Here is a 27,802-nt window from a genome sequence, read left to right on the forward strand (position 1 = left end):
TTCCAGTTAAATCATTCTGCTCAGATATTATTCATAACATGCATTTGTACTCAAAAGTTTCAACTTCAAAACCAACTGACTTTTATTAATCAGAGTATGTTCTCTAAACCCATTGATGAAATACCTAAAATACCTTCAAATCACACATTTCTTTCACCACTTTCCACAGACCTCGTACTGCCATACCAATTCACAAGACAATTTTATTACAGGGCCTTGCTCCTGCTGTAATGATGACAAAAGCCTCCCTAGGACTGTGACTGCCCTTCAGGCTGAAACTTAGCTCTGGTGCACCGGTGGAAGCAGGGCCCACTGTGCCTCAGTGGGTAACAGGCTTTGCCCCTCATGTGCCACTCATCCTTTCCCTGCAGCCCCCTGTACCCACCTGCAAATCCCTCTTGTACAAACAGCCCAACCTAATCCACTCCAACCAAACAAGCTGGGTTGGCAGAGCCTTGCTATTTAAAATATTTCATTTTGACAAACATTGCCAGCAGATTTGAGAGGGCATTTCCCTTAAACAGAAGGGTTGTTTACCTGAGCTTACCTAGGCAAACAATCTGTAAGGATTGCAGGGGTGTAAACTGAACTCCTGGATTTTGCAGACACGTGGCTGTGGATTGCTAGCATATTCCTCCTACTGGTTGTGCTGTGGGAGCAGAGTACCCAGGAACAGCTGGATAAAATAATATCTTACATTGCTGCAGCTTCTTGCTAAGCTTGAACTCTTTGCCCACCTTAGTTGTAACCAAGCGAAGGGTTTGGTTAGCAGAGAAATAGCAGCTAAAATTAGAATTTTCCAAGCCATAAGACTTTAGGGTTACATCAACAAAGCTACTACACAAGACATCATCACTTCTGTGAGAAGTACTCTGGCAGAAGCAACAATGCTCACTTTTTTGTCGAACCAGAAAATCTCTGTACGCTATCATGAACGAACAGTCATCATCCACATGATTTGCCTGTAAGTGTAAGCCCTCACAGATGACAATACCCCCCTCCAAAGAAACCCCAAAACACTTTGACAAAGCCTAATCTGTTTACAGAAGGTGAGACCATCTACTCACCAACTTGATGGACACCTTTAAAGGCTGTATCTGCAAGCTCTTTTAAGAAATCCACTCATGCACAGAAATCTGCAATATGAAAAAAATCCTGGGAGGGAAAGTTCAAATACGCAAAAAAGTACAAAGTCAAAGGCAGTACAAAGAATTTACAACCTTCTCTTTCTCTGTGGCTTTTTTTTAAACTTCTGTTTGAATACCTGATTTTTTTTTTCCTTTTTTCTGCTCACTGGTAAATAAACAGAACAGGCAATTCCTTTCCCACCTATTTCAGCAAAGTCATAATAGTAAACTATTTTTTGTTTGTTGCAGCAGTTGCAAGAGATGAAAAGTTATTACTCAGTGAACCTAGTGGATTTATTTAATATTTCTTATATTAGTAAAACTATGTTTTTCTTTAAACATGATATACTTCTCTTGAGATTAGAAAGTTTCTCTCTCCCCATAAACAATTTTCCTTCCATTTTAGCTGAGTTTCCTGTGCCAAAATATTTGAATAAGGCAACTTACACAAATATTTATATGTAAAATCCTCATGATAGAAATTACAAAATTAACTTTACAAATGAAAGTGACTTTCTTTATAATCAGAGTCCAGAATTTAATGCTAGTATTTAAACATATGAAAGAACTTTATCACAGAGAAATATAACACAGCATCTACCTCAAATGTCAGAGACAGTTAACTTTTCTTGTATGTTTGGAAAATAAATCAAAAGAAAACAGTAGGAAAATATATTAGCTTTGCTTTTGAGAGTTGAGAGTAAAGAACTTCTTTATTTTTGTTAACCCGTGTCATATCAGAATTCAGCCATTATAATTTATGTCCTTTTAGACTTCCAAAAATGAATGGGAACCTTACTCTCAGAACACCAGAAGCCATAAAGACAAGACAACAAAGAACTGAGAATGTGATGGAACAAGTAATGAGAGTGTAAATCTGAAGTTCAGTGCTTCTCTCCATTATCAGTGCATGGTAATTTTATGCTATTTTCTGCTGAGGCTCCTTTGAACAGAACATTGAAGAGTGATTACATGTCCAAACTTTAATAAAATGTCAAAATCCACGGCGTCATTGTATCTGCAATGGTGATGGATTCCTCCTACACATGGGATAAGAAAGGATAGAATTTTGTATTCATGGTGCTCCAAGCACTATATTTTAAGTTGGGGCTTGTTGTACATCAGTTATTTGCCAACCAGAAAGTCATTATTATAACCTCACATTTTAATTAAAAAGGCATTTTTGCTCTTAAAAATATGGCTTCAGATCTAGAATACACTCCGAGAAAATAAAGATTTTTAAAAATTCAGTGGCTCTCACCACAAAACAAATCCATGGCCAACATCATATGTCACCACTACAAGGGGTACAGAAGACAGCAGACTGGGTCCTTCCTTGTAATTTTAACTCTGCCTAAACTGAAATAGGAGAAAACACCTCCCTCTTGGGAAAAGAAACTGCAAAATCTCTGGTTTGGCCTCAAAACTTCTACCCTCTACAGGCCAAAGCTCACGCCTCCAAGCTCTGAGGTCTGTCCAATACCAATGAAAAACAAGAGCCATAGGCAACTGGGGTGGTCCTGCTTCCACCTTCCTACCTCAGGCGGTGTTGTCAATGCCAGATGGAAGATGGAAACTACAGGCAAACCAGACCTGGCACCAAAGACACATTTGTCCTGCTCTCTGGAATTCCCACCATGTGGCAGTTTCTACAGTCAAGGTTAACTATATCCTATCCTGCAGGCTAAAATTCCCCAACTTATTTTTTATAGCACAGATATCATCAGACAAGACAGAACCAAACTTTTACTATTGATTTCTCTCTGTATTTTGGACAGACCCTCTTCTTACAATGAGATTGCTTGTGAAAGCTTGTTACTCAAAAGAGATTCCTTTTCTACTCATCCTACTGTCTACAGATGGTGACAGAAGTAGTTCTTCCTACCTACCATAGAAAAAAGAATCACATTTTGAGTTTCAACAACCAAAGCATTGTAAAGATTGTACACAACCAGTGCAGTTCCCCTTGTAGAGGGAACATATCAAAGCGAAGACATCTGTCAAGAATGCACAGCGAAATGTTGACAGCCAATCCAATGGTATTTAGTCAGCTTTTGCACACTGGCTGTTGCACAGCTGAAAAGCAAATCTTACCACAACCTTCTTGCCAGGAGATTTAGCCTCTCCTATGAGCTGGGCTTTGATGCGTCAGAGAGGAAAGGATAATTGTTGTATTTTCTTTGGAAACAATGCAATAGTGATTGTGAGACACACTTGTCTGAATTAGACGTATAATACCAAGTCTCATAAGAGACACTCTGAACTTATAAAGCTTGCCTGGCAGTGATAGGAGCTATTAAGGGGTCTGCTTTAATGGATAAGAAACATGACAACTCCCACAGAGGATCAACTGGTGCTGTGCTGGAAGGACTGAAAATGCAATCCGACTGTTGCACTGGTCCTCACAGGGAGAAAAATGAACACACGGTTCACATTAAGATCTCTGAAATAGCCCATCCTGATTTTTGTTGAGAAATACACGAGTCAAGAACTTTGACTTCTTACATCCCTTCTGAAAGAACTTACTGCAGTTAAATTAAGCATTTTTTTGTATTCCCCAAATGTAGGTCAAAAAGCATTTGCAGGTCCAAATGTTAATCAATCATTTTGAATCTGATGGCACTGAAAAGAACCTTGAAATAACAGATCTGATAAAGGAGGCAGAAACATGAAGCTAGTTTGTCACCATCTTCATCAGCCTGAGTAGAAGTTATCTGTGTTAGTCCTGCTCTGAAAAATGACATATTGCACCTAGATTATTGCCAGCTTTGTGAGACAGCTCTCTGTAAAATCCTGACAAGTAGGGAGACATAATAATAATAATAATGATAATAATAATAATAACTTATAGCTGCCCCTTGCCCATTCCCTCAACATAAAAAGGTTGACCAGCAGCCTATTGAGTGAATTACCAGGGAGGATGGGTACCCACAGACAGGTGTCACCCCAAAACTCAATTTCTGCCTGGTAAACCATGCTGTCTAATGTACATTTCTTATCTGATTTAGAGTGCACTCTGCAGTAGGAAATTTCTGTCACCAAGGGGAAGGTGATCATCTTTCTGCCTTGGAAATAATTGAACCCATGATGGCTACTACTTATAAATTCCTGACCAGATGGTGTTTTCAGCTAACCAGAATAAATGTATTAGCCACAGTTTCAAGACCTCAGTGTCTCCCTGCGTTGCAGCCAATGGAGGCTGTACTCTCACTCTTCCTGGTACACAGTGCCCAAACTCCCATGGACCAGAATAAGTGCTTTCCATTATTCTCAGCTGACATCCAGCATAATAATTTGTCTGTCTGCTTCACAAATGGAGGATATCTTTGTATTTCTCATATTGTCTTCAGAGGGGATAGGGTATTTGTTTCTTTGCAATTCATATTTTGAATTAAGGCCATTTTCAATTCTTTTATTGACATTATTCCCAGAGAACAACTAATTCCCCGTGGTTTTCTTTTTCAGTGCAGACCTTCAGGCTGACTCTTTTGACACTGTATATCCACTCCACTTACTGGAAAACATGATAGGCTGATAAAAATGCATCCATTTTCTTCAGCTTTCTATTCATATGTGTCCAAAAGTAATGTGAATCAGGACTTTCTTCCCTCCCAAAACCAAATGTAGGATGCAGCAACAGAAGTGACTTTAACAGTCACTAGCCACACACACAGTAAGAGAACACTAGATGGGATGGGATTATGCTAAAAGACTTCCTGAAGAGACTTTATAGCACCATGCTGTATAGTGTCATTCTGAATTTTTACATAAGGTCCTTGGTAACCTGAACATCCAGGAATCACTCAAGATCTGAAGCAAGATAAAGCTACAGCACTTGTGACCTCTGCACAGCTTTACATAATATATTTACAGGATCACATCCAAGAAGTTTAAACAAACTTACGGGCAGCTACTTGATGACTCAATGAGTGAAACTGCAGAAAGTGGCACCAATGTAAAACTAACTAGAGAAGGGCATATGTGTTAGCAAAGTGAATTACTGCCAGGCTGGAGAATAAAGCTACTAACCACCTTCCTTCAGGAGTTTTATGCTGTTGTAGGTATATCTTGCCTTATGGTATTTCCACCTGCTATACAACTTGTTATGCTTGTGTTTCAACAATACACATGAAGGGCCAACACCACAACAATTTCCTAATTATTTTAATTTGCTTCATTTTTTGGAGAAGGTTTCCTAATTAATATTAAGCATCAAAAATGCTTCCTCTTGAAGCTTCACTGAGCTCTTGAGTTTAAAGTATAGCTGCTAAAACAGGCTCCAGGAATACAGGACTGATGTCTTTTTTTTTTTTTTTTTTTTTTTAACTGGATAACTCCATTGGTTTGGATGATTTGTCCAAAACTCAACAGTGAAGGCTTCTCAGCTAAGTCCTACAAAGCAGAAATATTCCCAACAGAAAAACTGAGCTAAAAGCCTGGCTTTTACTAGGGAAGCAGAAAATTTTTCTGCAAAAGCAAAAAACTTCAAGAGGGCATTCTCTGTTATCAGCAACAATAGGTTTTGCCCATGGGCTGCAAACACAATGAAGAATCCAGCACAGGAGATCCAGGACCCCATCATGACAAAGACAGAACCACAATGTCTCTGAACACTGTGAAGTTTCAGTAATTTCCATGCTTTCTCTGAAAACTGTCTTTGATGTGTTCTCATTGCCAGTCAGTTGCTTCAGATGTTGATTGCTCATTACACTGATTTCTCCACTGTTTCCAGTTCACTGAAGGCTTTATCATGAACTTTTCTGAAACAAATCAGTATAAAATATCTTTAGTGGGATGAGGTTTTGGAATGGGCTTAATTCTGTTTTATCCACAGTGGTGCCTGCTCTCTGTCTGCTTATTAGCAAAGCTTCTTGTAGCTTTTACTGCATCTATTACCTTATGGGCATTTTAGATCCTACGACAAACTTCATCACAAAACTCACATGTAGACAGTGTAACAGGCAAAGACAGGGAGCTGGAGATCTCTGAGTCCATTCAAAGTTGTGCATCTGCTCTGAGCACCAAACATTTACTAGGCATTAGGTAACACCTTAGTGTTTGCATGCACTATTTTTTAAATAATGTGGAGAATACAAACAATAGACCTATAACAACTACAATTCAAAGGAATTCTGTATATTTTTAAAAAATATTTAAGGTAGAAACATACAAAAGGTTTTCAGAGGTAGTTCTCAGACTTTAAAATGCAATTTGCTTTTCACAAAACTCAGTCATTTGAGATCCCCTACCACAAAGATGACATCGTAGATCTGGGAGATTCTGACTTGTACCATGAATTTAATAATTTTGTATTTAATACAAAAAACTTATCTATGCACTCTGACTTCTTTTTACAGAAAAACCATAATTATTTACCATCCAAATACTCCCACTGAATTAGTTTTACACATGAACTTAACTCAAATTAACGTTGAAGTTACACGACAGTTAAAAACATCCAGACTTAGATGATGAAGTTCCATGTTACCACCTATCCACGGACTCCAAAGTACTTAATGCTTTCTACTATGGAAGAACAAACTGCCTCATTCATTTACACTTGTCCTTCTTAATTCAGCTAAAAGGACTTCTGAAATAGACTCACACAGCCTTTTGTTCATCTCTACTCAACAAACCACCTCACAGGAAACCTAAACTGAAGCCACAAGGTTTGCCACAGCGCTGAGCGCGGTCCTTACTCAAGGAGCTGCCCATTTGTCACACCTGGAACACCACACAGCATTTGCAGCACGGATCCCCCATGTTTAGCTGTGCCAACAGAAGATGCTGCTGTCCCCACCGCAGAACCAAAGGAACAATAAATCCACTTTATGTTAAATTAGCTGGGTTAGTGCAAATCACCCATTTAAACTGGCTAAGCTTTTCTGGCTGATTGCTCCACAGCCAGTGTGGGAGCTCTGCTGGCTCCAGTGAGGCCATAATTGCCACCAAAGGGGCCATAGGAACCTGCCTGGGGGAGACGAAGGTTTCCAGAGGCATGGATTTTAGCCAAGTGAACGTTTGTCTACAACCTCCAGCATGTGATTTTTAATCAAAGTAGTGATACTAGCACAGGCAGTTGCAGGAGGGCCTTTACAGTGGCAGCAGCTCTTACATCTGCTCTTCATGCACCACAGGATGTGTTCACTTGGCCAGTTAAAGACATTTAACCCCTGGGTATTCTATCACCTTTCTGCAAGAGGTTACTGACCTTAGAGCTCTGCTGCTCTTTCATCTCCTTCATGCAAAACATTATCCAGGTAGCTTAAATCAATTTTGATAGCCTTTTAAACTTAACTATCTTTGCCTAAAGCAAGTTAGATCATTTACAGGATCCATTTGCCTGCAAAGCTGAAGGAAGGAAATAACTTCTGGCAGACTACTAGACAGTACTGGAAAAAGAGGGAGAAAGCAGGAAGGTGGGCTGGAGGCAGAGGTGTGCAAATAAAGCCTCCAGGAAGCACAGCTGAATTCAGAAGATGGCAGCTGTTCATAACCTCTTCTTGCGCTTTTGTACAACTGCATTTGAAGACAGATGTGTGAAAGAAAAGTGTTAGAGTTTATAAATTCAGGGGGTGGAGGGGAACTACCCTTGCTGCAGCAGCTATCACGACTGGGTCTTTGGCCATTACTTTTTTTTGCTTCATTACTTTTCTTGTACTTCAGTACACATCAGTACACATCAGAAACTCTAATAAATTATATTTGGTTTAAAGAGTTTGAACAAGTTGCAGTAGTGAATTCCCCACTTTGCTCTTGACTCAGAATGAATGTGCTTCAGATGTGGAAGCTAACCAGTGAACAGCATTTCACTTGCAACTGAAAACTCATATAAAGCTGTGCTTCAATGTCCTCAATGCAATTTTGACTGTGATCACTAACTCATTCAAAGCAAACTCTTCATATCACATTTTAGTGTGTTAGCTCACACTACAGAGAAGGAATGGAATTTTGCAGCTGAACAGTGCTGTTCTTTAAAATCTCTTGATGTCTTGTAACTATTCTTGAAATAAAACTCTGGTCAATAATTAAGTAGGTAAGAAGCGTCTTGATTTCTTCTCGCAAGAACATAAAAATGTGGCCTGAATTGTACATACATCTGTAAACTGGTCTGGAATAAGAGCTCATCTTCTCACTGCCAGGCACTGACTTTACACACTACAGTTGTTTGTTGTGCTGCAGGCCCAATATCTACAAATACAGCACACCTCCTTATTATAAGTAAAGGAAGGTTTATGGGTAGTGGCAGAATTTTTCACTATCCCAAATAATAAAACTGGGATGCGGGCAGGGAAGGAGACCAAAATGTTGAGCTGATAAGGTTCCAGGTATACCTGGTGTGGTGAACATTTTAGGTACACATCTGAGACTTGCTGGCTCCCACCGAGCAGAAAGGGCAGTGTTAGTAATAAAGGAGGAGTTTGTCTCCAATGCCAAAGAAAGAGGTAAAACAAGAGGAAAGAACCCCAAGATTATAGCATCCCATGAAATCAATAGCTCTATTGACTCTATGGTTTTATTGTCCCAGGCTCAATGCTTTGGAAAGCATTCTGTAGCTTTTCCTGGAGGATTAGGACTGCGAGGGTCAGAGACTGTGTGGGTACTCTGAGAAATGTTAACCCACCAGTGTTTCCACCCTTCATCAGCTGTCAGAGCACTCCATCTGTGCGAGGCGACTGCTTAGTCACCCCTTGGAGTCCCAAGGGGCTCAGAGCAATGCCAAAATGCACCGAATTCCAGAAGGAAGCAGGAATTTGATGATCCTGTTACAAAGGCCATGCACTGGAGCCACACAGAGCTGTGTTAGCACATACCAATTACCTTGTATTTCAGACAGTAAATTATTAACTTATATGTCCAAATGCAGAACACCTGTTCCCAGCTTGCACTTAGCCTCGTAATATCCAGCTTCCATTGCAGGCCTGGAAGAGCAGTCCCAGGGCCCTAAAGCTTGTTCTCCCTTCTCAGCTACAGCAATAGAGCCAATAGAAGATGTACTAGACACAAACTTTGTTCAATTCTCTCTTCAGATCACCTGAGCCAGTGCAGTGCTACTCATTCTGCTAGCAAGAGAATCAATTTCCATGTGTATGTAAAGGATTGGCTTCTGGCAAAGGTTTATATAATTGTACATAATGCAAAGTTCAGTCACAACATCAAAAGGAATATTATTTTTCCTTTCATGAGGTCTGGGATTTTACTGTTTGTTCACTCATTTGTTTTGGCAAGAGCCCTGATCATGAACACAGTATATACAATCCTATGTTTTTTTAAAAAAAACCCACAAACCGAATCAGGGGATGCTGAAGGAAATGAACTGTGAAGTGGGGGCAGGAGGATAGTATCTAACATTTTTACAAACAATCCATTTGTCACTTTCGTGGACCTGGGTTAATTAATATTCTATAAAGGTCTTCCAAAAGTTGAATACCTCTCAAGTTCTGAATTCATGGGGCTGACCTTAGACTTTCTCAGAATGATTTTTAATGCAGTCTGTTATCAGCAAAACCCGTTTAAACACATGCCCCATCTGCCAGCACCCCATTTGCAAAAGAGCTTCTTATACTTGCAGACAGTAAAGCTTCTGCCTGCTTCCCTCTCTCCTCTAAATACCAGCTGTATGGTAATGAGCACAAACAGCTGAAAAATACTGCACAGTAACAAAGCTGGTACGAAGCGGGCAGAACAACGCATCCACTCAATGAGGCAGTTGTAGCATGAATTTAGCAGATTAGCTATTGAACAGGGTGGGGGGAGGTTTGGAAAAAATGTAAAGGGTCTACACAGATAGCAAGAAAATGAAAAGAGACCAAAAGGGCACAGGCTACCAAAGAAAAGCCCAAATTCTAAAGTACTTTTGTTGAAACTGCATGAACCAATTCTTCAAATTTTCTAAGGCTTACTCGTCCTGTACTAATGATATGCCAAATGCTATTCTGATCATTTGCAAGTTCAGTTAGTTTTTAAAGGAGGCAACTTGTTAATGAAAGTCTTCCATTCATTAACAAATCTCTTCATTGGCCGAGGGTGGGGGAAGTCCTTAAGAACAGGAACACGCTCTCCTACTTCAGTCTCTGGTACTTTCAGCATGTGTGACCAACAAGAACCATACTATCTATTAACTTTTTGCATAATAGCCCTCTCAGTCTATCCATTTTTTAAAGACATTTATTTAAATGCTGACAATATTCACACTACCCTCCAGACACTGACAAGCTTTTTAAGCAGTAAGCATAAAAGACACTTGCTTTTAAGAAAATTTGTGTGTAACTGCATTCAGCTGACAGGCATACAAGGCATGCAGTTGAGTATTTGTTTATACAAGTAGCTAATTTGATATACACTGTTTGCATAAAGTCTTAAAATGGCACATGCACTTTTGCACTTGAAATTACACACATCTGTCTAGTGGCAGATGTGAAAGATGCATGCAGTTTTGATACATAAAGCTGATGTGAAAATACAGGACTTTTTTTTCCTGTTCACAGTTTCCCATCAGCATCTAGCGTGTTACTGCTGCTTTTGAAGAATTGGAGCCTGACACTTTTGAAGAAAAACATGGGAAAAGATGGTGTATTGACACGGCCCAAGCAAGTGCTCTGTCTAAAGTTTGATACATGGGGTTAGGGGGTTTTAAATTCCTAATTAAAAAGCCTTACTGTTACAATCCCTCAGCATCCTAACATTTGTATTTAGCAACAAGTAAGTCTAGTAAGATGTTTTTCAAAGCTTCATCCACTAAGACATACTGCAATAAAAAACTATATTGTTTCTGAAAGTAATGGATAATGAAACCTTCTATCTGGGCCAAAAAAAGCATACTTACTTCTAAGGTCATCACAATGAAGCTCCTAAGAAAGCAAACAATCTTTTAACCTTTATACATTGCACTTAGAGAGTTAAACAGAACAAATCATCTATGTTACTGGCTTCTGTTCACTGCTGATCACAGAATAAACAAAAACAAAAAGAGAAAGCAATTTTCTCAGGGCATGAAAGAGCTTGTCATGCAGCTATACAATGGTATTCACAGATGATATTTTTATTGCTCATGTCTACCATAACCTTGCAGTAATAGAAGAAGTAATAGATGAAAAACCCCCACTATTGACATTCACTGTAAGTCTCTACCTAATTTCAAATTTTAATGTAAGTCAAATCTATTGAATTTAGGTTAAAGAACATGTACTTTGATCTTTCCTACAGCATTCTAGCACATATTAAAAATATTTTTCATCTTTTAAGCACCTTCAGGAACTCATGAAATCTTAATGGAACAAAAAAAACCCCAGGTAACAGACATATTCAACATACAGAGATACATAAAATGTTAGCTAATGATTAATTAATGATAAATTACTTACTGGCTAAAAAAGTGTTAATATTCAGTTTATATACTTATTATTAGTCATTACAATTATCAGTGATTCCCATAATTTTCTGTACTTAAAACTTAGCACAAATATCACTCAGTTCTTATTTTAATGCTGCTCTCTGAATTGTTTAATACGCACGATGATGAAAGCTGTTAGCTTAAAAACACTAAGCAAATTAAAGTGGTTCATTATGACAGAAGGTACAACACTTGAAGCCATGCAAAAATTAACTGCCAGAATTACTTTTGTTCTTTCCAGAAACATGTATTTCTCCAGCTCATCAGCACTCCAGGAGGAAAGAATACGATACTACTATTTGCTATGTCACTAACCCAGGCATGCGTTGGTATCTTCAAAGGAGCCTGAGCTGCTCAGTATCATTATTTAGCTTTTCAGACTATGGTCCTGGGGTACTAAAGAGGTACCAGTGAACAAGCAAAGCCCGCTTATTCTAGAAGATTTAAACTGGAATGATGAAAGACTTTTTTTTCATGTTTCATATAAAATTTTCTAAAACTCTGTATTTTATGACTTAGAAACAAAATTAAACATTCACAGAAAAAAACCCTGAAGTTGTCTATTAAAAAAACCAACAACCTAAAACAAAATATTCAAAAATATGCAAGAAAAAGTTTGTCAATGAAACTGGCAGAGCTACACTCAGTCATTTCTAAAGTTTAACCTCAAAATCTTCATTATTCCTAGCATTTGGACAGAACACCAACTACAACAACCAAAAATCATAAGAGAAGACCGGAGCGAATGTTGGCTCTGTTGAGAAAACAGTGACATGAGAAATTATCACAGAATCACAGAAGGGTTTGAGGTGGAAAGGACATCAAAGATCATCTTCATTCCAATACCCTTGCCACAGACAGGGTGCCACCCACTAGATCAGGTTGCTCAAAGCCCCATCCAGACCAGCCTGAAACACTTCTCAGGATGGTGCCTTCAAATCCCCTTTGGAAAACCTAGTTCAGTGCCCCACCACCCTCACATTGTTTCAGAGAATACATCCCAAGATTAGGACCCTCCTCTTTGCAAAAGTGGTTTCAACAGACATTGACAGAATGCCTCCTTTGGATACCAATTTATTCTACTGGGTGAAAATATATCAGGTATCCTCAGTATTTCAGTTCTGCAGGATGTCAATTAATTCATATAGAATGTGCCATTCACAAGGAATAAGTACTTCAAATGTACTTTAATATTCAAAGTGAAAAAACCAACCAAGCAAAAACCATGTCAAAGTGGCTTTGTTGATACCCTTTTATATTTCAAGTCTAACTGTACTTTGCCAGCACTTGTCCATAATCTTCATGTGCTTTTACCACGTGGAAGCCTTTAAACACTAACAGTCATAAAAAAACCCTGAATAATATCTATATTCATGAGTATGAACAGTGTCAAGGAGAAAACAGTGACTCATTTTAAACAACAATGTTCTTAACTGTATTGGTATTTCCAGAATATTTCTTTAACTCAAAAGAATTCTCATACTTTCTTACAAGTAATGCACATATACACAACTGATAAAATAATCACGTTTCAAACATGATATTCCACAAAAGATTGAAAAGATGACACAGAGGAAGATTTATCAACAGCACTACACTGCCCCTTCACGTCCACTACAGAAACAACACCACAAGCTGCATGAGGTAAAAAAAAAAAAAAACCCTCTGAATATTAACATAGCAGTTATGTTAAACTACAAATTTCCTAAATTTTTCTACAGGATGGTCCCTTGCTCCCCCAGTAAAACACACATACAATGGAGGAAAAGCAGAATAAAGCAAAACTCTTTCTTTAGTGGGAAAACCACCTGGTTTTTCCTTGATATACATCCTTAGACCTTCCCATTTTAAAAAGGTATAAATTTTCCACCTTGATTACACAGTGGATGAGAAATTATGAACAAAACCAATTCAGATAACATTTCTATGGAACGAAAAATACTAAAATGGATATACTTAGCCATGACACAAAGTTTTATCTAAGAATGGAACAATAAAGCTTCTACCAGAATTAACTCTTAATGACATGAGAAATTATTTATGAGTATCTAAGCTACTTCATACATCCTATAAATTCCCTCAACTTTTTAAATAATACAGTTTTTCCCCCAAGCATCCTGTTTCTTCTAATTTAAAATTCAATTGCTATTTTGCTTGTCATTTAATGCTAAATGTGTTGTTCTGATAGATGTATGGGATTTTATTCTTGGTAGTATTAACTAGAATGTCATTCAGGAACTTCTGATTGAATAAAAAAAGGTGTCCCATAACTCCATGAGGCAAATCTCTCAGTGTATCACTAGCACATGCATTCTGAAACCTCTCTCAAGCCAAGACAAGAACTTGCCATTCTTCCTACCCCTTCCTACAGTATGACAATTTAGCTTAAATGAAGTACAAGATGACAAGGACCTTACTCAACACCACTGAGGTCCAAAATTATACTTTTCACTATTAAAGAAAAAGGGTGCATAATGAGACCACAAAACAAACTATTACATTTCAAAGGCAAATATCTTGTGGTACATATGATCGGCACAGTCTTAAGTAGAAAAAGTGCCTTAGAAACTCTTTTGCTTATAAAATATCCTGCATGTACTCTGCATTACATTGGTATGGTAACTCCAAATAAATGATATATCAGAGTTCTTACTTCTAGGTGCCCTTTATTAAAGCCATGGAACATTTTAGACATGCTACAGTTCACAAGAACATCACAAATGTTTCTCTGGGTGAGCTAAAAAACCCACCTAGCTTAACAGAGTCTGATCATAATTTAATTTTCTCATGGATTAAACCCATGTTGACCAGGCTATTCAAGCCACCTGCATAAAAGCACAAAGTTTTCAAGGAGGAAGAGAAAAATTAAGTTGGGCTATTAACAGTTATGAAAAAGGATGCAAAGCATTTCTCTGAATTATGTGTTTTGGAAATTTATGCAGAGAAACTTCAAACCTCAGTGCAATTTGCATGCTTCAAAAAATGGTAAAAGGATGCTTAAAGATGATTTCCTGTTTTTTGAACTTACAGCATCCCAATCAGATTTTACCTCATTATTATTGCTGTATCTTTGTGAGTTTACACATGCACCATGTATTTAAGAATGCAGCTTTACAAGGACTTCTTACACAGCTTCTTAACCAAGGTCAGGGTAGGGCACCTTCTTGCTAACAAACTGCTACAAGAAGTAGTTTCTAATAAAAAAAGAGATGATAAATAATGGCATGCTAGGTATAGCAAAAAGAAAAACATTTTCCCACTGCCATAAAGATAATATCCAAAGAATTCTCTAGTAGCAATGGGAAAACAAAATTCAAGCTTTCTCTCCTGACTACATGCAAGTAGAAACAAGGGGACTTAAAAAACAAGTTTGAAGTTTCACCATAAATCCTGAAAAGTAGTTATTACAGTCAGTGACAGTATCTGGGCCATTATGTATTTTATGTATTTTATTTTCTCCTCTGGCTATGATTTTTTTCCACAAGGGTCTCTCACCACACTATCTTTCCCTTAAAACACATTCTGAGCTATGAAGTAAAGCTGGATCTCAAGGGAACTACCATGATCTCTTCAGGGGTTTCTCCTCTATGAAAGAGGCTGTGACAAACAATTTCAGTACTGAGTTCATTGAAAGGTTAATTGAAAGGTTTTTGATTAAGAACAGGGGTTGTATTTCTATCCTACTAATGGCACCTAGAGGTCAGACCTCTATAAGTGCAAATAATCCAGCTTTGATTCTGCAAGCAAAGCATAAAATAAGATTCAAAAAAGACTCTGTGGCATAGTTTGCCTGTCCAACACTTGGTGTCATGTTGTCTGTATAAGAAATTAATGTATTCTCAAGTCATGATATTCCTCAAGAATATATTCCTGTTGGAGAAACTTCACTGTATAATGCACAGTGTCAGTGCATTTTTACACATTATGCACAGTTTTAAAACTGATGTAAAATTCTTGTCAACTGGGACTATCACTTGGGACTACTAAAAAAATACTTCAATACCTTCTACCACTACAAAGATATTCTATTTTGCTGACATGCATATACGGAAACAGCCACATTTTTAGCAGTATAGCACTGGCTGCTTGGTACTATAGCAACTCCTTTTTCTATTCCACCTTTTGTCAGTCTCACTTTCTGTGTATCTCATGTCGTTTTTAGCCAACCAAGCAATGCTGCCTCTATGACACAAGCCTGGACAGGAGTGGCACTGCATGGCTTCCTCCACCCTGTGGTAATTACAATAGTGCTAAACAGCCTCTGAAATTTGAAGCATCTACCAGAGAAGCAGAAAATGCCATTTCCTCCAAGCAGCCACTGTAAAGAAACTAAATCACTGCATTAAGACCACAGAAGTGCAGCTCAGGTTGCATCTGCAGAAGACAAATCTCTCCAATTATTCAGAGTAACCTATCAAATGCTCCTGACCACTTTCAATTTTACTTTCAGGTGAGAGTCAGATTTAGAGATTTTTGTATTTTTATGAAAATAAACATGGCTGTAAATTGAACACAAACATTCTCATTCATATATGAAAAAAGAAAACATTTTACACTTTAAATGTAGTGGCAATCTCTCATCTGCTTCTGTCTTGATGCTAGACACATCCTGGACCAGGGATAAGTGTGAACACATGTCCAGTTGTTGAAACCTTCTGTATTACCTCAGAGACCTCCAACTTCTAACTTGCTGCAGCCAGACACATGGCCTGCACTCAGTGCATTTTTTCCATTTCAGTTTAACAGAAATAATCTGCTCCTGTTTTCCAAGTCAAACAAGGAAAGACAGGGTTTCCTAGCAGCAGCTCTTTCCAAGTTTGGAGACTATGACAGCAGCCACAAGGTAAAAGAAACAGGTAAAATAAGGACATAAGTCAAGATTACCTCAGTTTCCAGACTTGTTTATGAAGCTACTCCTTTTACAAATATTTCTTGGTTCTCTTCTCCCCTCTAGTGTGTACAGAACAGAAAATGCATACAGAAGATAAGTTGGGAGAATTTTTTATTTCATTATTTTCAAGACATGAGGAGCAAAAGGCTAAAGGAAAATCAAGCTTCCTTATTTATAATACATTATAAGACAATATGCAAGGTTCTTCCCATTTAATATTTTTCCTATTAAAAATAAGCTCTTGTTTATACAAAAAATCCCCCAAAACTGATTACTTTAAAGTCAAAATATAAGATAAATAGAAAGAAAAAATAAGAAAAAAAACCAACTTAAGGTTCTTTCTGCTGGATAGTAGTAGCAAATGTACCAACTTGTCTATTTGTGAAAACCATTAATGAAGGCACACCTAAAAGAGGCCAGATAAAACCTTTGTGTTTGATATGGTTTTTGATATGTCTGTGACAGATACACCTAATCTAGGACAGGGTCTTATGAAGCAGTACTGATGCTACTTATTGGCAAGAAGCTGGAAGGAAATCTTGAAACTCTCTCTGAAGGAAGAGCACCTGTATCTGTGGATGTATTCTGAGGACTACTATTAAGTAGTATTAGATAAGGAGATGCTATGACTCCCCACTTCTGAATGGAAGAAGAAAGGAAACAATTGCCTACCAGCTATAATATTGTATGCTACAGAATTAAAATTATATATTATATTTTGTGTTTTTAAAATAGACCTTGAAGTTCACAAGCACTGTCAAAGGAATTCAAAAGTTCAGAAAGGATTTTAGCATATTTCTTAATAGCAACTGACATTCTTTTAGAAATACAAAGATGGATGCATATATTAGGTTTTAAATAGGGCAACATCTTCGTGATCCATGTCATTACATGCTTTGGAATGCCATATCCAATATCTGGCATACTGATCCTTCAAAGACAACATATGTTTTGTGTCCTCTCTACTGGAATGCTCTCCTAGTTAGCTTAAAAAAGGGGGGAAAAAAGAAAATTTAAAAAAGGCAACAGTTTAGTCTCAAGACTCCAAATACATTCCCCATATGTTCACATACTATCAAAACATGAACTGTTTCTCAAAACCCTGTACAGAAATTAAAACTCCTCGTAAAGAGAGTTCAAAAGATGGACAAAAAAGCATGTGTGTCTCATGTTGCCTCACAGCAAGGAACTGTGCATGAAAATGCACAAAAGCCTTGACTTTATGGTTAAAGGATAAGAAAAAAAGAAGAAAAAACATTAAGATACAGGCAATCTGAAATTAAAATTGAATTGGAAAATGGTTTAAACTACATTCAAAACTACTACATAATGTACTTCTTTATTTTTCAATAATTGTCATACGTTTCATCCCACTGAGGTTTAATTTGTGTCAATATAAGTACCTTTGTAAGAAGGATTCTATTTACCTTCTTCCAAATACATTAATATACAAATACTGTACATTATGAACACAGTTGTTAACTAGGTAAAAAAAAAAAAAAAATATGTTTTTGTGTTTATATCACAAAGATTAGTTACTTCAGAGAGATGACAGTTCAATTTAAAGGTTTTTTGCTCACTAACATTGTTCATGCTTAAGTAGTGCAAATTTGAATTACAAATTTTAAAATAACCAAGAAAATACAAGGCCTTAGGGCCAATTACTAAATAACATGTTTCAATTTTTCTATCAACATACATACACAAAAGACAGAATATGCTGAGAGCAAAGAAACACAGATGTCTCTTGAAAGATTAGTTTTATTAGACTTGCAGCACCTATTATGATTGGGTAACTGTGTATAACCTCAGGGGGGGCATAAATTGTCTACTGAAGCCCAAAGACTAAGCTGAAAAATTTCAGCAATTATGAATTCATGTGGTCTGTGTCCACTGCAAGGGGCTGCCAATGCTACTTGTTTCTATAAATTAGGTCCCAGAAGTGAGTAAGACACTCCAGAGGTGCAAATTACGGGTTTTACTATTTTTACACTTCAATGACTAGCAAGAAGTTTTACTGCAGGTTTCCCTCTGCATCAGGAAGAAAGAAAGAGAAAAACTGGGGCAGGGGGCATGAAGGTTTGCATGCCCACCTCTCCTCATTGCCATGTTTTCAGGAATTAATTAATTCCCTAAGGATGTTTTGGATGTCTTGAGGATGTTTTGGATGTTTTACTTTCTCCACACACCAGAAAGAACAGGTCACGTCTGATGTGAGCTCTTCCTAAATCAAGAAAAATAAGGGCTGGACCTGCTAAACATGGCCATAAACGGACAAATATGCAGTATTTACGGACATTTAAAACATTCACTTGTGTGCTCAAATTAAAATGGGCCAGTACTTCAGAACAGGAAACTATTTCCTCTTCACCCACTCAGAAGTTTGGATGCCTTCCCAGAAATCTCAAGACTGGCGCAGGGCTTAGTGCTGCGCCTGCAAGACAGCTGCATCTGGATACAGCCCTTCCTGGGAATGCACAGGGCAAAGCAAGGCAGACAGGTTGAGCAGATGTAATTAACGGAGGTGGTGCCAGAAAGTGATCCCTGTTAACCAGATGCTCCAAAGAAATTCCTCTCAGTAAGGCAGCACAAGAGGCAAGCCTTTTGGAAAGCTACTTGAGCCGTGCCAACAGATCTCCCGGACACCCACGATCACCGACACTGCTCCGAACCAAGCAGCTCAAGCTGCCTCCTCTTCTTCTAGGAGGCAATGGCTACAACTCTCTGAAGTTTTCCCCCATGATGACCAGCTCTTTACACAACAAGAAAAGGGAAGTGGACAAGAAGCTAAAGGAAACTGACATACAGCAAATTAATCTGACAATTAAATGGAATAATTCCAACAAAATTGTTACAAACATTCTCTAACCCATATGGGAGGGGCATGCTGTGTCGTGAAAAAAATCAAGAAACAAACCCCCAAAATGAATCTACTTATGCAATTTTAATCCATGTAATATTCATACTAATTAGGCACCGACCAAATTAGCTGCTGCTATTCTAACCCATTTTCTTTCTAAAGTGAAGAAGCACTGCTATGTATGTGCCCTTAATAAATCTGGCTATTAATTGCAATTAGTGTCAAATTCTCACACTGCAAAGTGACCTCAACACATAATGACATTTCAAACATGATGAGAAAACTAACCATTTCTATGAGAAGCAATTTTATACCATTAGATGAATCTCAATCAGAAATAGCACAGACACCATAGATCCTGCCATAGGTTAAAGGGATGATGCAGCCTTGATTCTATAATTTGTATTATTAGTTTTTTTTGTCTGTTACCTATTTCTTGCATCACTATGAACAGAAACAGCAAATAAGTGGCAAGCATACATGTCTAATAATTAAATGAACAAAAGCTTATCATTGTTTAAAACAAAAACATTCCTCCCAAAGGAGAAAGGTGCACAAGTATCTACTCTGAATGTTATTCAAGAGAAGAGAATTAGTACCAACCAAGAGTTTATCACCTGCCTGGAGATAATAAAGCAAGGGTAGGCAGTAGAAATTGATTGACATGTAGTATTTTAATACTGAATTTATTATACTTAAAGCTAAACACTTGCATTTTGAAAATCAAGCGATAGATGTTGTAGGAGTTGTAATTTTTTTTTTAGAATGATGGCTTATCTGGTTCTCTTAGGAAATACAGCCAGCTACAGATAATTCTTTGTTTTCTTAATGGTGGTGCATGGGCAGGAGGGACTTCCAGAACTGTTTGCAGGATAAGCAGAGCGGCAAAGGACAGGAACAGTGTGGGTGTAAAGAGACAGGAAAGAAAAGAGAGATGATCTATAAAAACAATGTGGACAGAATAGGCACTAGACAGTAGAGGACCTTTTCAACAGCTTGGTATGTAGACAGGATTTGGAGAAGGAAAGGCAAAAGAAGAAAAGACTACGAGACCCTGAAGAATTTCATGGTAAGAATTCAGTCTGAAATTTTCACTAACAACGTACCATAGGAGAAATGCAAGATGGAATGTAGCAATGCTGTAAATATGTTAAAATTGCAAACATTCTTGCCAGCTGCTGCTGTTATCATGAGAAGTAATCTTGTGTTAGGGTTTATTAATAGCAGCATGCTTTGGAAGAGACTGCCTTTTTTACTGACAGAACACTGCACCATGAGATTGTCTTAGAGAAACAAAACCTTAACTGTTTAAATGTAGTAGTGAGTACCTAAACACAGGATAAAATGGAAAAAATATGGCATTAAAAATATACCAAATATACCTCTGTGTCACTTTCTATGCTGTTCTTTTTCAGTTTTCAGAAACTGAAATGCTGTTGGGAGAGTATCTTTAGAAAGAGACCAGTATGGTATCACCCACAGGTTCCTGGCCTATGAAGCAAGGAACAACACATCATGCTTCTTTTCCCATCTCATCTTCCGTCTTTCATCTTTACAAGCAGTAAACTCTCTGTGCAGGGACAATTTTGCATACCGCACATCAGAATTATTATATTATATGTATATATAAAAAATAATATTATAATACAAATAATAATGTTTGCAAATAAAACTATGCTTTTTAAACCCATGTTTCTATACATAAATGGGGGCATCTCAATCATGAGGAAAGAGCCTACATGATAACATCTAGGATCAGTATGCTGCAACTGCTTAACATCATTGTACACCAGCTACATTAAAAACATAAAAATGCAATTTTAGAAATTCCACAGGTTACGTATATTAAAAGATCTTGTCTCAAATTGCCTTGTATTTACATATTACAGATTCCTAAAATAAGTTTTTTACTTACCTGCACCTTCTACAGACAAGTTGCCTCTTTTTCACAATGTACAAATAAGATTCTATTTAATACCTTGCATATGCAAAGCCATGCACCATATACAAACTTAATAAACTCAGAAATAATGAACTATCTGAAACAACAGGAGAGAAAGAAGCCTGTTTCACCAAATAAAACACCAAATTTTACTATCTTTGGTACATTATTATACTATTTCCGGTGGGGGTGGGGGGGGGAAGTTTCCTTAGCTAATAAAGAAGCTGAATACATTAGCATTTATCAAGTCTTTGATACGACACAAACGAAGCCGGTTGAAGGAAATACTGCTAAACACCGATAATTCATAAGGGAAGAACATACATAAAAGAATTTATTTACACTTCTAGCATCATTTATGTATTTTAACTTCTTCTCCTCACTTTATCAATTAGTTTAGGGTTAGCAGAATTTTGGTTGTCCTTCAATATATTAGAATACGATCTACAAAACAAATGAAAAACACCACACACAGATCTTGCTTGCCTATTACTTCCAAGTGTTACAGCTGCAGGCCAATTATTAAAAACAGGTTTACTGTACTGCCTTCTTGCACAGCCTCAATGTTTTCATCTGACATATTTAACACGCACTTCTCTTTCACAAGCATAAATATTTGCAGTGCATCAAAAATGAACTACGGGTTCTAACTACCATCTGATTTTTAAAGAAAAATCATTAACCTACTTCGTAGACTGTATCTTTCAGTATTAAAATTATGTCCATGTGAGGAGCAAGTAACTGGAGATGTTTTTCTGAAATGTGATCAAACCACACATGACCACACAAATGATATGCAACCATCTAAAACCTCTTACCAAGAAACTTTGCAATCAAACTGGCTACTCAAAACATATTTTAAGGAACAGAACAAATTAAAAGTACAGACTTCCTTGACTAAAAAAAAATTAAATAAATAAAGGGAAAAGTCATGTCAATTCCAGTGCTTTTTTTCTTGCCTTTTCAAAATATGAGTAACATTATAAAATACCTGAGCAGCATTTAGAAAGACACTGCTGTTGTTCCTATGCAAAACTGTATTTTCAAACATGGTAAATAAGTTTTCCAGAAAAGTGGCCCACTTGTAACAGAAGATGAATATCAATGAGAAACTGTAGGGAGAAAGTAGAATTACCAATCCAAAACTAGGTGAAGGAAGAGTGCGATAGAGTAGACCAGAGCCACAGATTTTGAAAGAAAAACTCAGGCCAAGCAGTGAGTCTAGGAATGAAATGGGATTGTTGCTCTGATGAGTGGAGCTATTCAAACTGGCAAAATCATCATTCACTGAAAGAAAGGGTTCATCACGTAAAGAGTGACAGCCAATTGGTTGTGGTAAGTGGCAGAGATCCAAGAGCAAGATGCTAACACTACAACCCTGCTTATGACTTGTCTGAGCATCATTCTAGTTCAGTTTGACTTCCACTCAAAATCTGGGGAACACCAGAACAAAAATTGCCAGTTAAAAGATTTTTTTGTCCTCTTTGTGATTCTGTACTAAGGATAGTCATGGCACAGCACAGCAATATTTTCATCACAAAGGAGTCTTCCCCCATACCTGAAAAAGATATGTTCAGGAAATTAAAGTGCCTTCATTTGCTGCAGACAAAAAGGATAAAAAGTGTTTACCTAGTGATAGAAGGGACTGCAAAAAGAGAAAAGGGAGATTCATAGTTAAAGCAATTAGGTTTCAAAGTAATACATTAAGTATTTAATTACACATTTCATGAGTTCCCCTCTGGCATGATCAATCAGCAAAGAGGCAGCTGGGTCAGTTTATGGCATCATTGTTGTCTCCCATTCCCTCTTCTGCTGGATGCTATAACATCCACAGTTTGAAACAACGAAACAGATGGACTTTAAGCAGGTAAAGACCTTTCACAAAGTCAACCCAGCATGTTTGAATAGCACAAAGAGCATGACAATAAAGGCTTCTAAAGACATCTAAACAATTGGGCACAAGGGAGAAAAATCACCCAGGAAACCTTTCTTCTGACACCTCCTGAAGGGAAGGGACTGACTGCAGAATCATCATAACATGCTTTTAACATCTGCACTCCTGCAGTCTGTAACAGACAGCACTGCTCATTACAAGAGGAAATGGAAGTTTTAAATGCATCAAAACCACAAAGAAAAACATTTTAGCTAGTGTTAAATATAAATGAGTTTCCGATTGCTGCTTTTATCTTGGCCAGAAATAGGTAGAACAATTTAAATAACAATATTTCTCAAAGAGCCAGTATGGTGACAGAGGATCCCTGAATATTCTGAAAAAGCAGTCTTGGGGAATGCTATGGCATGTGTTGCAGTGCAGGTTTGAAAACAAACACCAAACAAAAACAAACAAACACCCAACCAAACAACAAAAACTCAAGTAAGTTGCCCAGCTATTTTTGACCCACTACATCAGACTGGACTAGATATGCACAGGTTAGCTAGCAATTTTATTTTTTCCAGGGGATACAGGCAACAGCTATTTGAACAGCAAACTGAGTGCTTCCTCCTGCAAATGGCTATCTTAAGCCTAGAACTTCTGTAGCACCCCAGGGAAGGGCAGGGCTAGAGAGAAGCATATTTCTGCCTGTATCTTGTTCTACACAGCCAGAAATACTGGCTACCTCTGACTGTATGCACAGTTTAAAAGACAAATTTCAGTAAGGCTTGGCAGAATTCTTGTGAGCGTTGCCTGGGAGATCACAGGACACTTCAGCTGAGCCAGGCTGAATCACACCACCTTGAGCTGACCAGAGAATTGAGGATCTGACACTTCTTTCCTCTTCTGTGAAACCTGTATTATTCCCTCTCAAGTACAGAACAGAGTAAGTTTGTTTGCAAACAAAATGAAAGAGAGAATTGCAGAAAAAAGTGTGTAGAAGATGATTTTTAGACTTTTGCTATTCTGTCTTCATAAAATAAGTAACATATTGCTTTTCCTTCAAGACTACCACTTCACACAGGAAAAGCATTTATTTCCCCTGTGAGAGTAGATGAAAAGCATGGGAAAAGCAAATTCAGAGTGGAGACATTTCATCTATGTAAAAAAGAAAAGAAAAAAAAGAAGACAAAGTTCATTATCCAAGACTATTTATCTTCTAAAGGCATGACCCTCTAGGCAGAATGTTATAGAAGATGTTGCCTTCCTAATTTCTGTAACTATTCAGTATTCCTTTCTTTCCACTCAAAACCATCTTCCTTTTCAGTTAACTTCCTTCTACTGACCTTCTGAAGTACTTCTGTTTCATTACAAAGATTTTGCAAAGCTGAAACACCAAAAAGAATAAAAACGAAAAAAAACCCCACTATAAATTATGAATTGAAGAATGAAAAGTAAACTATCTAGAAGATGACTTTATTGTGAATATTTGGAAATCCAGAGCAATGGACACACCCCTTTATGAAAAATAAACATAGGTCAAGAACAAACTTCCTTTCCTGATAAGTATCAACTGATGAGTCCATGATCTGTACTTCTCTGACAAATTTTCTAATGAAATCAAGAGAAATTGAAGTAAAGGCTAAAGCAGCTTTGAAAGAAAGCTATTTCTGACAGCCATTCAAAGAGATATGTTAACACCAGACGTCAAAATGCAAGTTCCCTGACACAAAGCCCAGAAACAAAAATTCTCTTGTAGAAGACGCAAGCATTTGGGAGTGCTTGGATTTGTTCACTGACAGGTACTCTGAAGACTACCTTTAGTTTTACATTAGAAAACTGTACACATACACATATATATGCACACACATATGCACATTTTCACAAATTTTTTTTCTTTATGCTCTTCTGTCAGTCTCTTCCTACCAAATGGTGAGAAATTCCAAGGGAAATGACTTATTTTTTGTTTAAGGGGCAAAGAGATTAGTGTTTTTTTACATTAGTCAGAACCTGTTCCAAAGTCATCTGCAGTACAGGGAAGTATAAATTGAAGGATATATAATTTCAGAAAAAGGAAAAGTTTTTTCATCCATTAAGTAACTTCTTATTATCATCCATTAAATCAAGTTCTGTATTCAAGCAAGAAATATGATTTATTGTGGAAAAATTCCAGACTACATTTCCCTGAAAAATTGAATAGACGGACTACTTGTTTGAACTGCTGGCACAAACATTTACACAGATTTGACTGACAGTGAAAAGGGTGCTTTGGTTGTTTTAACACAGAAATTAAGGGCTAAAAAACCCAAATCCAAATAAGTGAAGCTGTTCATGCACAAGTCATCAGTATTTTAAATACACTACTAGCACACCTATCAGTCAGAGGAAGGAAAGGAACTGGAGTCTCATTCCAAGTGCTCTACTGTAGTAACAAATGTGTAAGACCAACAGATGCTCTTTTATATGAAGAACACAGGCAGGTAAAAAGTAATGCTTCAATGCTCTATCTTGTGCTCACTTAACATAGATATATGTCCTACAGACAGAAGCATTTAATTGATGAATTGCCAAAATTTGGTTGGATGTATTTTAAGGGTGAAACATAAACACAAACAGGAAAACTATTCTCACAAAATCATAGAGTATAACAGAATCTTTGGTGTTTCTGAGATTACAGGCAGTGAAAATGGATACATTCATTACCTTGATTTTTCCAGCTTGGAATACCACAGGGCGCACACTGAAACCCCTGCTTTATAACAATTCAGTGCTACTTTAATCCACTTGAAATGAAGAAACGCTGCAAGTGAACAAGTCAATCTCACAAATTTTCCAGCTTATTAGCACTTCTTAAAAAGATACATTCAACGTGATAAAACTGTTATACAGCAAACTTAAAGAGGATATTTCAAGACAATTCAAGAGAAATTTCAGGGAAGAAAACTTTGGAAAACTAAACAGGGAAGAAATCTGTTTGTTAAACAGCTTTTCAAAGAGTTGAGAATTACAAGACTTCAGAAGGAAAAATACTTCTTTTAGTGGTTTAAGAGCATTACAAAGGAAAAATCACATACTTAATTAAGAGACCAATTTTTTGTCAACTGGAAGTATTTACCATGGCAAACAAAACGTGGCACTTGACTTTGGAACATGCGTGACATACGTGACTATGCTGTAAGTATGTTCAATGATCAGCTGCAGTTACATCGCACTGAAGAGCTAAATGATATCTGATACTCCAAGAGTGTAATACCAGCTAAAAGGCATTCATTGCTCCTCCGCTTTATACTGCAAAATCTACTGCAGTGCCTAAGAAAGATGTGTCAAAGGCTAAAGAGGACCACAGCTATGGCTGTGTTTGGTGATAGTGCATCAGTGTTTTCCTGGGCAGCTTTGTCAGAATACATAGGTTTACTGTGTAAGTACAGTACTTTTGTAGCTGTGCACTGAAGTTATTCTCAAGTGCTCCACAAAGAATGCTAAGTAATACTATTTTTAACTGGATTCAGATTAGTGGTATTGCAGACAAGTGTTTTAACTACTTGAGCAAACTGACAAAATGCAAAAGGGCAAACTGCTAAGTCCTGTGACCATTTATAGTGCACTTCTTGATAGAAGCCCAGTATAACCAATGCAGAGGATGCAGAAGCCATGAACTGTCAGCTCTCATAACGGAAATATTTTTACTCTCAAGGATCAGAGAACACATTTTAAAGATGTTTTGTTAGGTCTAATGTACAATTAAGGAGGGGAAGAAATGAGTTCAAACAAGGAGAAGGTCAATATTAAAGTCAGGTCAATGTCTGAATGGCCCAATCATACACACGCCCAAAAAAAGAGTGGCATTGATATATTACCAAGTCAATAACCTGGAAGAAAATAGTAGCTCATGTTCTAAAGCACATCAAACTAAGCTCTGAAAATTCAGTACTAAATAATTCAATGCATTACTTATCAAATGAAAAGTAGAATTTTTAAAAAATAAAACTCAAAGTTGCATAAAGACTTTGTGTCAAAACTCCCATTTTGCATAAAAATACTTTTTTGGTTGTTGTTATGTTTAATAAAAGATAAATCAGAAAACAGAAGTATTGAGTCTCTCATCTATTGATATGAAGAATTAGATTGGGTTTTACTATTGGATTTTTTCAACCTGCAGATCTTGTATGCAATTGCTGTGCGTTAGCATGGAAGGAACCCAATATGGTAATGGCTGGGAGTTACGTGCAGCCTTTGAGTGCTGCAAGGCATGGGACTAAAGGTGGAGCTCTCATATTTTCCACTATCAGCAGCCATCATACTGAGAATTATTAGTTTCAGTATACAAGATAAATAGATTGATGATAGCTTAGCTGGCAAAACATGCATTTACAGTATTTCTAAATTTTCTCCTTAGTCCTAATGCTAAAAGAAAATTAGATACTGAACACCTTTCTAAACCCTCCTGTAACTAAAACATTAAAGTGACTGATTGAGCAGGGTGTAGGACAGGACAAATGAGATAATTCTGGTCATTTTGGAACGGTGCAAAATCTTAAGAAAACTGCTTTATATTTTGGTTGGGTTGTTTGGGGGTTTTTTTTTGTACCTGTGATAAGTTACTGTATGATCATATTTCTTATTACAGAAAATACATACATAAGACATCAGCATTCAAATTCTAACAGTACACCACACTTACATAGCCACAAAAGGACTTGTGAAATATATCTACTA

General features: G+C 37.3%; 1 protein-coding gene across 3 annotated transcripts in view; it reads right to left on the reverse strand.

Annotated features, from left to right (window-relative positions):
• Positions 1 to 27,802, reverse strand: part of FBXW7 (F-box and WD repeat domain containing 7) — a 99,077-nt gene that overhangs the window by 49,589 nt on the left and 21,686 nt on the right. The window contains exon 2 of one of the 3 annotated variants that reach the window (XM_041395749.1): positions 5,368 to 5,887. The exons of the other annotated variants lie outside the window; for them this stretch is intronic. Coding sequence (XP_041251683.1) covers positions 5,876 to 5,887 — 12 coding nt within the window. The 3' untranslated portion in view covers positions 5,368 to 5,875. Of the gene's footprint in view, positions 1 to 5,367; positions 5,888 to 27,802 lie in introns of those variants that run through there. 3 annotated transcript variants of the gene reach the window in all.

Source organism: Onychostruthus taczanowskii, unplaced genomic scaffold, assembly GCF_017590055.1.
Source record: "Onychostruthus taczanowskii isolate IOZ18803 unplaced genomic scaffold, ASM1759005v1 scaffold12, whole genome shotgun sequence".
Taxonomy (NCBI): Eukaryota; Metazoa; Chordata; class Aves; order Passeriformes; family Passeridae; genus Onychostruthus; species Onychostruthus taczanowskii.